The sequence below is a fragment of the Drosophila ananassae genome, chromosome 3R, assembly GCF_017639315.1.
Source record: "Drosophila ananassae strain 14024-0371.13 chromosome 3R, ASM1763931v2, whole genome shotgun sequence".
NCBI lineage: Eukaryota > Metazoa > Arthropoda > Insecta > Diptera > Drosophilidae > Drosophila > Drosophila ananassae.
This window is the reverse complement of record NC_057930.1, coordinates 15767413-15783767: the sequence shown is the minus strand read 5'-3', so window position 1 is coordinate 15783767 and position 16355 is coordinate 15767413. Positions and strand designations below refer to the sequence as shown.

The 16355-nt window shown below is 36.7% G+C and overlaps 1 protein-coding gene across 8 annotated transcripts in view; it reads left to right on the top strand.

Moving 5' to 3' along the window:
* Positions 1 to 16355, top strand: part of LOC6498474 (protein bunched, class 1/class 3/D/E isoforms) — an 82911-nt gene that overhangs the window by 21581 nt on the left and 44975 nt on the right. For 5 of the 8 annotated variants that reach the window (XM_032455235.2, XM_032455236.2, XM_044716500.1 and 2 more), the window contains exon 3: positions 8157 to 8876. The exons of 1 other annotated variant lie outside the window; for it this stretch is intronic. In XM_032455235.2, coding sequence (XP_032311126.1) covers positions 8157 to 8876 — 720 coding nt within the window. Of the gene's footprint in view, positions 1 to 4590; positions 5183 to 8156; positions 8877 to 16355 lie in introns of those variants that run through there. 2 more of the 8 variants (XM_014906654.3, XM_032455239.2) reach the window with 2 other exon arrangements.

The following is a 16355-nucleotide window of genomic DNA, read 5'->3' as shown; positions in this document are numbered from 1 at the left end:
TTAGTGATACCCCTTCCTTTAAATCATATTATTAAAAATCCACAAACGCCCAAAGAATGATATACAATTTTTGTATTTATTACAACATTTTCCAAACCACATTATTTATTAATGTTTAAATGACAATTTAATGAACTAAAACTGACTTTCTCATGTCTTTTGTTAATAATATCTTAAAAATAGAATATTAAAGATACATATAAAAGATACATCTCTAGTTGAGTAAGAACTTATCTGACGGGATGACTGTTTCCACGCCCACTCACTTCTATGGGGGATATTCCCCTGAAAGAATTGAAAAGATTTAAAAAAAAATGTTGAATAAAAAAAACTAAAAGTGTTTTAATCATATTTTATTCCCAATATTTTCTAAAACTATTCTGATCATTCCAAACTTTTATTTGCATTTGAATCTAAACTAAAAAATTCCATAAACTTCCTTTATATAATTCAGATTTTTGTTTTAATGTTTTTAAACTTTTTATGTTTAATTTTAAGCCGGTTTTTTCTTTGTCTGCTTGGCTGCCTCGTTTTGGCTATTTTGCCGGTTTGTTATTTTTTTTTTATTTCTGTTTGGAGTTGTTGAGTGTTTGAGCTTCTCAGGCTTTGTTTGTTGTTGTTTGTTGGCCAAGGAGGTGAGTAAGTGTGTGTGCTGAGGCTTATTAGTCATCGGGCTGTGGCCTCTGGTGGATATACACTCCGATTTCCACTTTCCAGCAACTCTTTGTTGCCAATTTTGTTCCTCCAGCTGTGGCGAGTCAGCGACCAGCGACCAACAGCTGTTTCTCGCGACAACGCCCACATGACGTCTCCAGCACACACACACACTCGCTGTGTTTTTGGAAGAAAATATGAGTCCTACACACCCACTGACATATTGTCAAGGAAGCTTATAATTGCCATTACTCATAAAGGGAGTTGGAAGTCGAAATAATCCCAATCTTTGATTGAAAACTTCCGGTTTGTGGAGCCAAAAGTTGGATTGCACTTTCCTCTGATTCATTTTCGTAGTGGCGCTCCCTTGGCGCTCTCCTGGTGCTCCCCAGGCACTCTCCTGGCACTGGGAATCTCCTGGAGCTCCCTTGGCGCTTTCCTGGCGCTCTCCTGGCACTCTCCTGGTGCTCCCCAGGCACTCTCCTGGCACTGGGAATCTCCTGGAGCTCGCCAGGCGCTTTCCTGGCGCTCTCCTGGTGCTCCCCAGGCACTCTCCTGGCTCTGGGAATCTCCTGGAGATCCCCTGGCACTCTCCTGGAGATCCCCTGGCGCTCTCCTGGTGCTCCCCAGTCACTCTCCTGGCACTAGAAATCTCCTGGAGCTCCACTGGCGCTTTCCTGGCGGTCTCCTAGCACCCCCCTGGCACTGGCACTCTCCTAGAGCTCCCCTGGCGCTCTCCTAGCACTCTCCTCGCCCTCCCCAACTGCCAATTAATAAATTACTAATTAAAATGCAACCAAACACTTGGCCAATCCGTCTGGGATATGGATAATGGATATGGCTGGGCGATTCGGGCGGCCAGACGCCTTGACGCTCCATTAATTTCGCATTAATTTCCTTCACGCGGCCCACCATCCGAAATTAATTTATTTACTTTTCCTAATTATTGTGTGGCAGCACTTCCACTCCTGCCTCATGCCTCTTGCCTCATGACACTCGAAAATCGGAAAAAAGCAAAGCCAGATGCCAAATGAATTAAAATTAAATAAAAATCCACTTTTTGCACGAAGAGGGGCGATGGCAGTCATCCCATGAATATAAGAAAAATGCAATTAATTAATACTTTGTATTATTTTTTTATCTCTTCAGGTTATTATAGGTCATAGGTCTTTAAATTTTGGTTTCTAAAAATCGTGTTTTTATTAGTGGGAATCCTTATGGGAATTAAAATAATTATTTAAGAATAATCTACAGGGTATATTTTAGTTTAATTCTTACACTTTCTTTGCTGTTTATTTTAATTTATTTTGCATGCATTTGTGTATTTAATGAACATTTATTCATTACCTTGTGATCAGCCCCATTTGTCATTGCCAAAATTATTTCCGCCCAGTCTGCCTGAGAACAGCGGCTATTATGGCCCAATATTTAAGCCATAATTATTCTAGAGAAGAAACATAAATCAATATTAAACACTTTTAATGAGAATGCGTGGAGATTGCCAAAGAAAATTCGATGGAAAATGCAATTTTAAATGCTTTTTGATAAACAAAGTTTCTTCTTTTTCTTCTATTTTCTTCTTAAAAGCTCTAGTTTCGTAAAGTTTACGGCCTAAACCAATTAAATTATCAAACAAATCTACCAAATAAGTCCCTGAAGTTCAAAAAATTAGTAGAAGTTCTACCATCCTCAAAGTTGCTCTTTAGAACCAAAATAAAAATTTGTTAAATTTTTACTAAAATTGTTTAAAAAGAAATAATTGTTTGCATATTTTTAGACATAAAATAGAGCTAGAAATAAAAGAGTTACCAAGAATTTCCTAAAATATAAGAATATATACATACATAAGAAAGTATAAAATACAAAAGAAATTATAAAATACAAAATGTGAAAGATAATATAAAATTTAAATCGAAATTAAAAGAAAATATAAAAGCAAAAAGTTAATGAAAATAGAGACTCATAATCACTAATTAAAAATGACATTTTAATATAGTACCCTTCATAAATATATTTTTTTATTTATTATTTTATTAAAAAAAAAACCATATGTTTGCCAGTAATCGCTCTGACTTGCTGGCCGTCTGGCTTCCCGGAAATATTTTTGCAAAAAGTATGAAATCATATTTTTGGCGCATTTTATCAATTTGGGAAATTGAATTTCGGGCCGTTGCAGCACGCGTACTCTTTCCGTCTTGCTTTCTTTCCTTTTTGTTTTTTTTTTCTGAAACCATGAGTTCTGTTATCAAAGTGGCAGTTGATAAGAGTCGGCACCAAGCAGGCCATCGATTATGCTTGTCTTACGTGAATTCCATACTTGTAGGGGGTAGGGAGGAGGGGGTGGACACATCTACATACTTGCCCCTAAGTAGTAGGAGGCTTTAAAACGAAATGCAATACATGGGTGCGGAAAAAAAGACAAAAAAAAAATAGAAAATAATATATTTTTTGGTTTGTCAGTTGGCGCCAAGGCGCTTAAACGAATTGTCATGTGGTAGATACAAATGTATCTATAAGATATCTACGAGGGGCGTGTGTTGTGGGAGAGAGTGAGAGAGAGAGAGGGGGGGAGGAGATGTTCCATTTCGCCAATTCTCTTTTAGTGACAAAATTTTTTTTTGTTTTTTTTTGTATTTTTTTTTAATTGTTTTTGCTCGCCGTGAGTGACAGCAACAACAAACTGAAACGGACAAAAAACAAAACGGGCAAAACAGACAGACGGGAAAACGAATAAATTAAACAATTTTTCAAAACATTTAAAAATAGTGCGCAAATTGCTATTTTTATTATAAACGACAAAAAAAAACGATACAAAAACAAAAAACGAAAACAAAACAAATGCGACAAAGACTAACTCGGAGAGGAAGAGAGAGAGAGAGAGCACATGAGCGATCTCACGTTTCTTATCACTCGTAAGAATTCCACGCTCTCTCGCTCTCTTACATCGTTTTTCGCTATACACACGTGTATAATCTCGCTCTCTCCTCACTCTCTCTCTCTCTCTCTCTCTCTCTCTCTTTTTATTTACGTCTTCTAATTGCATTCTATCGCCGTCTGTTTTGTTTTGTTATTGTTTTCCGATTCTATCGCACTCTGTGTGCACTTCTCCCGCTTCCCTGCCTTTATTTTGTTATTGATCGATCGCCTTTTGGTCGCCGCTGCACATTATCGCCTTGTTTGTATTTGTTGCTATTTTTCGCAACAACAAAATAATACAAAATCTGCGGACGCTTGAGAGGCTAAAAAAAATATAAACTTATTGCGTTGTGCTCCGTTTTTTAACTGCTTGTGTTATGAAAAGTGTTAGTTACTTGTATTTGGGAAATTTTAAGGCTTTTCTTTTTTTTTAAAAACTTATTAAGAAACAACTAGTATTTCTTCAATGCAAACTTAAAATATTTATTTTTTTTTTTACAATCTCTACATTACTACTAATTTAATGCTTATTTTTTTATCCAATTTACTTTCATTAAATTAGACAAATATTTTTGATTTTAATATTATTTATTTAATTTATTAAGATTTATCATTTTTATTTTTATATTTTTTTACTCTGTTAACTTTTTTTCTGTTAAGGTTCTGTTATACACAATCTGTTTTACATGTATATTTTACTTTCAACCTGTGTCTCTTTACATAGGTGGCGTTTTATCTACATGACCAAGCAGTAGAAGTTCCTATGAATAGCTTACATTACTCTACATGTAAAAATACATTCTACTAGCGGGGCCAACAACCTGCTTAGTTTTGACTTAATTGGTTTCTACATTATATTTTACGTACTATTTTGGGAAAGCAGTTCAAGAAACTTACTGCTTTAAATTAGCTATAGTTAGTAGGAATATAATAAAATAGGAATCTATTTAATTAAATATTTACTATTACTTAAAATTTTCAATCAAATTTTCTAATTTTTTCCTTCTCTTTTATTTCCAGGTAAGTTCTATGAAAATAATACCACCACTGTTATCATATCCTTGTGTGTATGTGAGTATTCTGTTGTCCTTTTTCCCTTCCGCTTCATCATCTATTCATAAATCTCTTCTTCTGTCTTTTGTCTCTTGTCTTCTAGTCCTTGCCCTAGTCTCTATTTTTTTAAATCACTGTCTATGAACATTTTTGTAAATAATTAATCATGCATCCTAACCTTACTTGTAAATAAAAATTTCCTTAAAGGATAACAACATCCTGCATAGAATATCCTAACAAAAAGTGTCATAAAAGTGTTGTCTTGTTGCGTAGCTCCTCTTCTCTTCTCTCTTCCACCTCTATCGCTTCCGCAATCCTTTCTTCTGTCTGTTAGTCCTTTGGAGCTAATTGTCCTGTCAAGTGGAGCTGCCACAGATGGGGCATTGAGTTACATAACTAGAAGCCATTGAAACACAAATTGGGAATAAATTTCGGCACTTTGGCGGGTAAAAGTGGCAAGAGAGTCACTGCCACTGCTACTGCCACTGCAACAGCGGAGCTTCGATGAAAATTTCAAGATAAATTCGAAAACAAAACTGTTGAGCGATTAATTTATCCTCTTTTCCCCGCTTTCTTATCTTATTTTATTTTATTTTATTTTATTATTTCTTTTTGGCGCAACTTTGGCTGTAAATTTCTTTTAATGATTTTTATACTCTTTCCAAAGGGGTATTCCTTTTTTTAAAGGGTTTTGGGCATCAAAGGAGGTTAATAGGATCTTCTAAGTAACTATGTCCGCATGTCCGTCAGCTGTAGAGTTACCTGTTTTTTTTCTACTAATTTAAGTCTTCTAAGTCCTTTTTAATCAGGATCTTATATAAATTCTCAATCAAAATCAAGTGAAATCTTCTAAGATTTATTTAAATTTAATATAAATTCTTAATAACTATCAACAAGTGATTCATTATACATGCTATTTTACCTGTCCGCTTGTCCGTTTGTCTCAAAATTCAGCTATAAAGTTACCTTTTTCTTCTAAGACTTCTAGACTTACAGACTTCTTAGATATTTTTAATCACAATCTTACAGAAATCAGGTTTTTATCTTAATAAGGATCATCTTCTAAGTAACCATGTCCGCTTATTAGCTTGTCCGCTTGTCCGTCTGTCCGTTTTTTTTACTTTCTTCTACAGAGTTACTATGCTTTCTCTTGTCTTCAAACTATTTCTTCTATTTGATGTATTTTTTATGTTATAATATCTAATCCCCCTGCTTCTTAGCAGATAAACCCCCCAGAAATAAGTTTCTGTATTTGTAAGAGTATCTAAGCTTCGTCTTCTCCCCAAACTATGACTCTCCTACTTGTTTTTGTTGTCTTATCTCCGATCAGAGTTTTTGGGGAACTGCCATTTCGGCTGCACTTTTCTTCCAACTCGGCAGCTCCGCTCACCTAATTTTCCCCAACAACAATGTTGGCTTTTCTTTAACTTTTATTTCCTTGTTGGCTTTCGATTTTTTTTTTTTTCTGTTTTTGTTTTCGTTTTGGGGCGACATACTAAACAAGACAATGGTGGATGGAAAATGGGAAATGGAAAATGGAAAATGGGGAAAGGGGGGCCTCCGAATGTAATGTGCATTTAATTTGTTGCCTGCCGCCTGCCTGCCTGCCCCAACAATGCAACTCACAGCAGCCACAATTTTCCACAGTTTTCCATTTTCCATTTTGTGGGCTAAACATTTATTCCGTTTTTTTTTTTTGTTCGTTTTGTTCACTTTTTATGATAATTTTGCAACATTGCTGCGGGGTTATGCAAGTGGCAAGTGGCAGATGAACAAACAGCGGATAATGACGACTCGGCTTCTCAGAAAGGATGACACTGTGCTTTTTTGGAAGGATGGCCTTAACAAAGGAGGGAAAGTGCCTGGGTCTTGGGGGTACAGTTGTCAAGATTTCTATCGAATCTTGGTTTATTTTTGAAGCTTTAGTTTTATTTATTTCTACTAGATCTCTAGAAATGGGATCTCCTATAATAGAATCTCTATTGGAGGTCGATCCACGTTATACTTTCTCATATAAAGTCAAAAGAAACAAGCCTTAAAGTCTAGCTCTATTTTTCGAGTCTCTTCTGGAGAACTCCCCAACCTGCCCTCTTTATATAATTATAAAAGGAACCTTAATCCCCTAAAACCCCTAAAAAGAATAAACTTTTCTCCAAAACCACTAGGTCATAGCCACAAAAATAAACATATTCCTCCACGAAGGATAATTCCAAAATAAAACAAAATAAAAAAAATGAAAAAAGAGGAATTTCGCTTTTGTGGAGAGTCTGCAGATGAACTCTTGTGGTTGTTTATGCTTTTAACAGTCCAGTCCAGTCTTTTATGGAGTGCGAGGCTTTTTCTCGCACTTGGTTTGCAGTTTTTGTTGTTTTTTTTTGTGCACAGATGCGACATGACCTGGATTCGTAGAGGAATCTCTACCAAGGAAGGCTTTAGTTGAGTTTCTAGACTATATGATACCTGATACTCTTCTCTTCCACTTCTCCAGCTTTCTCTACAGAAAGGATATTTTTTATAGAATTTATAAGCAATAGATTCGTAGAATTAATATTTTGTTGCATACTTTTGGGTGCTTTAAAGCAAGCCACTGAAACAATCTGGTAATCCTATAAAGAACTCCTCTAAAAAATCATAATATGTGGCTGATTTGTGTTTTCTAAACTTCGCTGATCGGGTTCTGCAGAAAAATGCTATTTTTGGCGGACAGACGGACAAACGGACAAGCGGACATGGCCCTTGTACTCTACAAGTACCGGGTATGAGCAGTTTATTGATTTTTAACTCAAAATTGAGAAGAAAAAGTACAAAAATTCGTAAAGAAAAACAAAAATATTTGAAATATTTGTATTAGTAACTCCCCAATTGATTTGACAAATTGTTAGCTCTCTTGAGATTATTTCCGCTTATGAATCGTACTATATGTGGCATGCCACATCCATCATCGGCACTTTGCAGTTGCAGTGTTTGGGAGTTGTTTATGAAGGGGAATTGGAGCGCAACGACACGTTGCAGTTGCAATGTTGCATCAGAATGAGATTTTTTTTTAGGGGTTTGGGGACTCTGCTCTGCTTGGTTGATGGGACGGATGGATGGATGGATGCATGCCCCACGACTCGATGGAAATTGCAACAAAGTAAATCATTAAATGTGTTTATTAAACTACATAAAGGCACTTGTTAACAATTGCAATCCTACAAAAAAAAAATTATACGAAAAGGTTGCCAAACCGAAACACTCCTCACAAAGTCACCTGATTGTTTCACAAGTCACTCCCATTGAAGCAAAATTTGATCCAGAAATTTATCACAAAATAAACCAAAAATTAGTGAACTTTAATTGGAAAATCAGTAATTCCTTTGAAACTCTTTTTGAAAATTTAACAACTGAAGTCAACTTCCTACTTCTTATGCCTTTCAAATTTGTTTTCTTTTTTTTACACTTTCTTTACTTCTTGTTTATTTTTGAACTTTGCGTTCTATGCCAAAAAAAATCGAATATCCTGCCAAAAAAAAAAAAAAAAAACCAAATCCCAGCAGTAGTGCTCTTCCCGGCAATCGCAAGAGGGCCTTCAGCAATCCCCACATCGGTGGCCCCACCGATCCCAGCTTCATGCATCGCCTGAATCCCCAGCTCTATTACTACAACCGATCCCAGTCGGGCAGGAGTTCCTTCTGCGTGGACGAGTCCTTGTGGCCCACCAATGCCAGGGCCAGTGATACTAACCTTTATATGGGCTCCAGTACGGAGGAGGACTACGAGGAGGCCATCGATCAGTTCTCACCCACAATGTACACTCGAACGGCGGCGGCCAGTAGAGCGATTCCTATACCGAGTAGTGCTGGGAGTAGTCCTCAGCACCTTCCACATCCCCACCCGCAACACCCGCATCAGCATCACCATCACTCCCAGCCAAGGATAACGGCAGGATTCAATATCGGTTCGGCATCCACGGCGGCTGCTTTTAGTGCCAGTCCATCGATATACGCTTATCCGCATTCTCCGTTCTATGCCAGTTCCCCGGACACATCACTATCATCACCAGTCCTGCCCTCGGGAGTCGGACATCCACCATCCGCTCCTGGCTCCCGGATGTCCTTCAGCTATGATCCTGCCTTCCAGCGGCTGCAAGTGCCATTCGCCGGCGATCGAAGGCCACGATCGCCGCTGGAGTGTGCCACCGTTCTTGCCGCCGTGGCTGCGGCAGCCACATCCGGTGGTGCAACAGAGCCCGGCACCACCATTACTCTCAAAAGGTCGGTGTGGGTGGATTGATGTCTCAATTATCCGGTTGTGGGCTGTCCTTCCTTAACTGTCTTCTGCTTGTTGCTTGCTTTTCTTTCCTAAATCCCTCTGTCTGGGTTTCCAATTCCAATTTTTTAATAGTTTTTAGTTGTGTTTTTAAATTAAAATTAATAATTAAATATAATCTCCATCTCTAGAGTCTCTAGAAACTCAAATTACTTCAAAGTTTAAGTTTCAAATTGAAGAACTAGTCCCATTAACAAGAAAATAAAATATAAAATTGACTTTAAAATCAAGTTAATTTTTTTCTGACAGTATATTATAGTCTATAGAACTATGGTATAGTATTATCTGTACTATATATATCTTCTATACCATAATATCAGTACTATTACTTAATAATATCTTATAGAGAGTGACAGAATTATAAACAAAACCTAAATTGGAATTGGATTCTTAAGTGTTTGGTGTTTCTAATGTCTTGAACTGTGGTGTTTGTTGCACGTTCTATGTTTTATTTTTTTTTTATTGGATATTTAAATAATAAACTTATGGGTTTTAAGTCTGATTATGACTATATAAGTCTGGGGAACTATAACTCTTAAATGCACGATATTGATGTCTCTTCTACTTGTTGGAAAAAAATTGATTCTTTGTGAAAATAAAAGTTTATAATATTTTCCTGTTCTATTCGTTACAATTTTCAAACTTATCTTTCTTTAAAAACTATCTTCCACCTTCCTAAAACTAAAATATTATTATTTTTATTATTTATTTAGTTTTTAAATATTTTTAAATCAAAATTCCGGCACAACTAACCCTAGAAGTCTTCCATTTTTCACTTTCTAATTCGACCAACAACCAAAAAGCTTGAATTAATTTATTAAATATCTCATTAAATCATAAGATAGTCATCATATCATATTATATTTGGAATAATATCCTCTAAAAACCAAAAGACATCAAGAAAATTACGTCACTCTTCAGGTGATTCACGAGGCAATCAGAAAATGCATCCTTTCCGTGGACTGAAGTCATTTATAATCAAGTCACCAGGCCCTTGGGCTTCTCCCTCTTTTTGGCTTAATTATAAAAAGCAATCTGGTTGGAGGAAGGAAGTTCTTGCCCCTCCTACTTGCCACTTGCCTCTCCAACTATTCAATCAACATTCAACGCATTTTAAAAGTTGTGCGAAGTTCTGCGTTTGGATATGATGTCATTCCTAAAGTCGACTTCCCTTGTAACCCCCATGTTTCGTGCTTCGATGATGATGATGATGATGGCGATGCGTTAGCATTTGTTGCCTCATAAGCAATAAAAAAGCAATTCCTTGGAGGTGGCCAGGCCAGACCAGGCCACAACGCAATTTCTCGCCATCAGCAAACTGCGCAAAAAAGTGAAAAGGGTCTCCAATGAGTCCCCCCCAAACATCTGCCCCAAAAAATGACAACAGCCAGAGTCCCACAAAGGCGGGGCTTTGTTGGGGGAATGGCGCACTGAAATTAGCTATCCATGAGAGACAACTCCAGTTTTTTTTTTGCCTCTAACACATGATAAGTAACACTTCCTTGGGGAGTTCATTTAAAGAAGTATGATTCCATCATTTGTTTAACTCTAGAAACTATTGGAATGTGTGCCTTCTAAAATTCTCATCCATAATCATACTATCTACTGAAGTAAGTGACTCACATTTGTAAAGTTCAAAGCCAGCACTTTTTGAAATTCACGGGATGATTAATCAGGAAATGCTTTAAGTTATCTTATTTATGAGGGTAGTTGTTTGGTTTTCCCCTCACCAAAATAGGCTTTATGTTTGGAATTCTTTGATTTATCTATTGCAGAAAAAAACTCCCAATCGTAGTGATTTTCACCTTTGTTTTAAAGAAAGTGAATCATAAATGTAAACCCTGGGAATATATCATAATCTATAACAGTTTGAAAAATAATTTCTGAAAATTTTAGCTTTAATGCCTCTCTTTTATGTTAAATATGGGCACACTGATACTTTTAAGTGTAACCTTAGTCAATTATAGAGTACAAAGTACAGAATCAAGTACAGTTTCTTAAAAAATGATTATTTATGGATCAAAGGCTTCAAATCCTAAATTTCCCTTTTCTTAGTTTAATATGGGCACACTATTTGTATGAAATCAAGAACAGTTGCCTCCTAAGCTATGCCTTATTCAAAATGGCTTAAATTTCTCTCTTCTAGGTTTAATATGGGCACACTGTTTCTATTTCTTTGCTTATAATCCAGTACAGTTGCCCCCAAACACTCTTCTCTCTAAATGGCTTACAATCCCCTTATTTGAGTTAAGATGGGCACACTATTTCTGTGAAATCAAGTACAGTTGCCCTCAAAGCACTTCTTAATCCAAAATGGCTTAAAATGCCATCTTTTAAGTGGATACACTTTAGTGGCACACTATTTCTACTTCTCTGCCTAAAATCAAGTACAGTTGCCTCTAAAACACTGATTCTTCTCTCTTAAAGTCCTAAAATCCCCTCTTCTTAACTTGAATAAGGCCACACTACTTCTTTTAAGTGTAACCCTTTCTCAAACTCAAGTACAGTTGCCTCAACTTGACTGCCTCATCCCAAATGGCTTCCGAAATTGTATGATAATGCGGCAAACGATAACAAAACTCTGCGAGGCTGCGAAGAGGCTGCATTCCCTCAAGTTCAAGGTTAACCACCAGATCCGATTCTGTTCAGTGGCTCGTTTCAGTTTATCTCGGGAGGGAGCACCACCAACCACCATCCACTGCGACACAATTAGAATTTCAATTAGGCTGGGAGGCAGGCAGGGCACCCTCCACTTGAAGACTGGGAGGTGAAGCTGGGTAGTCAGTCCGGACTCCGGACCTCTCCTTGTGGCGAGGAGGGAGAAGCTTCCAAATCGCTCGATTGGCGATGTTTGTTGCGGCCTGCGATGATGTCAGCATTTATTTTTGGCACAAAACACAAAAAACACCAAAACGCTTGCAGCCACTCGAGCAAAACACAATGCCCAAAAAAAGAGCAGGCCGAAAAGCAAAACAAAAGCGAATAAAAAGAAAAAAATAAAATAAAAAATGTGAAAAAAGCCAAAGGCAAGCCAAAAATAATATTCAAGAAGAGAAAATAAAAAATTAAAAATACAAAAAAATAAAAATAAGATGACGAACGAAAACAATTATCTTATGGAAATGTCTGAAGAGGCGTCTTCTGCGGACAAAGCTAAGAAGAAGAGGTCTCTTTTCGGGCAATTCTTCATGTTTACTTTGCTGTCTGGCCCCGAAGATTTCTCTCAGGAGACGGCTTTGTTTGTCTTTCTTTGGGCCTCTCGACCTGAAGAGAATTCTTCCACTTTGCCACACTTTCATGCCACATAGAGAAGAGTCTTCTACGACTTGTCTTCTAATGGTGTCTTCTAATGATGTCTTCTTGCCTTGTCTTTTTGAGTTATTGAAGCCCATTTGAGACCTAATTTGAAGTACTTTTTTTTATTTATTTAATTTTAGTTTTTATTTCTTGTTTTTTATTTTTGTCTGATTTTTATGTCTACTTATGACTAAGTTTTATGCAATCAATATCTATTTAAAGACTATGAAGACTACTACCTCTTGTTTGAATAACCTTTTGAAGTACTTATGAGATTTATTTTATTTTTGTTACAGGTATGTACTATTTATTGTTATTTGCAAGTAATGGTTGGTAAGTTAATTATAAAAAATAGATGCTATATAATAATAAACTATTGTTAGAGATATGAGATTAAATAAATGGTATTATTAGAGCTACTGACTAGCCAGGGTTTATGTTTTCAATTTAATACCTCTTCAAATCCTACCATTTCTTAATAGATTTCTCTTCAAGACAGTTACTAAGATAATCATAACCAGAGCTCCCTAGTTAGTACCTCTATCCGCCTCCTAATCGATGTAATTAAACTGACATTAACCACATGAAACTTGACAACTAAACTGAAGGCAAAAAAAAACAATAAAAAACGACAATGGCGACGCCACCATGTCTGGCACTCTCGCCTCGGGGGGCTAGAGACTAGAAATCGTTAATTTTCAGCCCTACCTCAAGCACCACCCTCTCACCCAAAGATACTATACCCTTTCTCCCCTTCTTCGCATTCCAATTTGCGGTAAATTACGTTTAAATGGGTGCCACTTAACATGTCAGGGGGTGGGGAATGTGACCAGAGCTATGAAACAAAAAAAAGACACGTGTTAGAAACTAACGCATTTTCAGAAAATTAAACAAAAATAAGTGTTACTTTTTTTTTTCAAAAAAAAGGGAATAATTGATAATATTATTAGTGGATTGTAGAACCTTAAATATTAAAATTTATTATTTCTAATTTAAGATTTCAAGTCTTAAGTGGAAGTGTCTTAGGCCACTCCTAACCTCATTTGATTGCCTTGATGAGCGTTTTCCAAGTTTTAATTACTTTAATTGCCAAACGCTTACCGAAGAATAATTCTCACTGGGAAACAATTGCACAAATACGATTTGAATCGAAGAACAAAGGCAGTTCGCAATTAAAGGAATTACTGGGCAGGGCCGCATCTTGATAGATTTCGATTGAACTTTAGAGTGAGTTGATATTCGAGGCAATTATTTCAATATGGCAGGTGTCAGTTGAGGTAGAGAGCTTTTTAATAAAGATATATACCTCAGATCAGGCTAAGATTAGACTTAAACCATACCCCTTAGTCTAAAAGGCTCTATTTGAAAAGGTAATAAGTCGATAATAGCTGCGAGAAGAGCTAAGGAGGAAGGTGCCCAGAAAAACAAACCAAAGTGGCGGACTATTTCTCGGTTCATTAGTTCCAACAAGCCAGAGAGACAAAGGAACTCGAGAAGAACGTCAGTCGCTGTTAGAATGCCTAAGTTCATTATGGTTTTGGGTTACAGAGCACCCAGAGACAGGGCCAATAATGCGCCAGACACTCTGGCGGCGCAAACAAGCCAGCTAGCTGGGAAAGCAAACTGTTGACTTGGCCCGCAAGCACTACATTTCACTTATTTCTGCCTCTTTTTTGCATAATCCAGGGAAATTCTTATGAAACTCAAGCCACGCAATCATAAAATTAATGGAATATATCGACAGACTATTATGCAAAAAGTGAAAAAGGCACGAATAGCTCAAATAATTGCTTGGAAAAGTATAGTTTCAAGACTAATCTAGTAGCTTTCTTGGGTAGTTCCTTCTTTTAAACTACAAAGCAGGTCACTAGTTGCCTTTAAGCTCCAAGACTATTGAGAAAAAATAAGAAAAGTGCCACCGCCCCTTTCGAATAATTGCAACACAGGCCCAACCCAAACCCAAAATACCAAAAAAAAAAATGCAACTAGAGGCCACAAAAAATGCAACAAAACACTTCAAAGCAACTTCAACCGCAACAACAGGCTGAAATTATGATTAGTTGTAATTTGATTTTGGCCAGCCATGCCTGCGGTTGGCTTTTAGCTTTTCGGATTTCCCTCACTGCCACTTTGCATTTAATTATGTGCGAAATCTGTGATTTTATGGCCAGCGATAAAAAGCAGGGCTGTTGCTTGAATCCAAACACAAAGCATGAAGCAGTTGTTATGACTGGTGGTTGTAGAGAAGAAGGGTATATTCGGTTTCTAAAAGAGTATGTAGCAGGATTTCTGTAGCAGACAACACCAAAGTCTATAGAGCTAGAAGTCTTTATCTCTGAGATTATAAGATATAGAGCTCTATGTCGTAGAGTAAAAGGGTATATTGTGTTTGTAAGAGTGTTTGTAAAAGTATTCTTAATCCAAATCAACACCAGAGTCTATGAAGCCTTGTCCGTCTGTCCGAGTGTCTGTCTGAGTGTCTTTTTAAAGGCCTATATCTCAGAGACCATAAGAATTAGAGCTCATAGAGATCATACCAAAATAATCCTCATGACAAACTCTATCTAGAAATCAAATTTCATTAAAATATCCCCATTTTTATAGAAGTTATACACATTTTTCAACTTCCATGCTTCAGTGGCTCGCACCAAAGCACCCAAAAGTATGCAATAAAATTTTATTTTTCAAATCTAACACTTATTACTGAACCAGCATACCCTAAACTATAGATACCCTCTACCAAAATCAAGTAATATCTCAGAACGTGCCAGAGTTTAGGATTTGAGTTTTTTCTCTCAACGCATACGATTTATTCGCGCCATTGTAGCATTTTTTACTTTTTTTTTTGTTGGTGGGGAATTAGAGCAATGAACTGTGGCCAGCAGCGGTGACTTGTCTCGGCCGGAACTATGAGTTCATAGTGCCCATTGCTAGAAATGCAAAATACGAAATGTAAAAGGCAAACAAACACACTCAGACACACACACACACACACACACACGGAGTATGAAAAAGTAAACATTCAAAATTTATAGGAATAACAATCCCCAACCCAACCACTTCTAGCTGCAGCAGTCCTGCTGACCCACAAAAAGGGTTTCGTTCTCTGGTGATTGGAGGTGATTGCACTTCGAAAGGGGCAACCCTTCCTAGCTCTACTGGGAAAATTACCTTTTTTTTGAAACGAAAACGGCACGCGATGGTGTCTCGTATGTCTTTGCAGGCACATTTTCCCAGAATTGTTGCATTTTAATGAAAATTCACTGGGGTTTTCCAACCTTTCGTGCATTAGCTTGGGGTACTCCCACCTCTAGAGGTAGTCTGAAGTTTTTGCCGAAAAGGGAACCAGGCTAAAGTGACTCGGAGACCACTCATCAATGGGTCAATATTTGTCCAAATTCTCTTTTAGGCAAATATAAGCGATTAGCCAGTCAGTAGTAGGACTAGTTAGTCCACGATTGGTTAAATAATAATATATTTGAGAGTTTGCAGAGTAGGTTCAGTGACATTTCAAACCAGAAAACAAATTTGTTGGACAAATGAGCTATTTTTTATAAAATAAACAATGAGTTATAGAGTCCACTGTTTATATATTTCATATACTTCATTTTTTAAGCCAAACTATAAGGTGTTATGTCATTATTTATTGTTTAAAGAAAGTTTTCTGGACTTTGGAAGTGTTTCCCTACTCATATATATTAAAATTTAAAAAAAAAAACACTTCTAATGACATGTCTCTGCGATAATGGTAGATGAAATGCCTTGAAGTCATGTCCCAAATTAGCGTTCTTATCTCTCCAATAGATATGAATAAAATGCAGATAACCCAGAGACATTTTTATTGATAGATTGCAATGAGTTATGAAGGGTATACGACCAGTCGAGCGTATCAAAGCAGTTTTTTTTAAATGCAAAGAAAACAGGTTTTTAATAAAGCTGAGACAGCTGATACAGCTTTATACCTTGCCCTCCAATTAAGTTTGGTAGTTTTCCTTACTTGTTTATTTTTTATTTTTTTTTTTTTTTAACATAAACCTATACATATAAAAGGTACAAATTCTTACATAATTCTTACATACGAGCTAAAAAAAAAAACTAATTTTAAATCACATTACACTTCTGGGTGG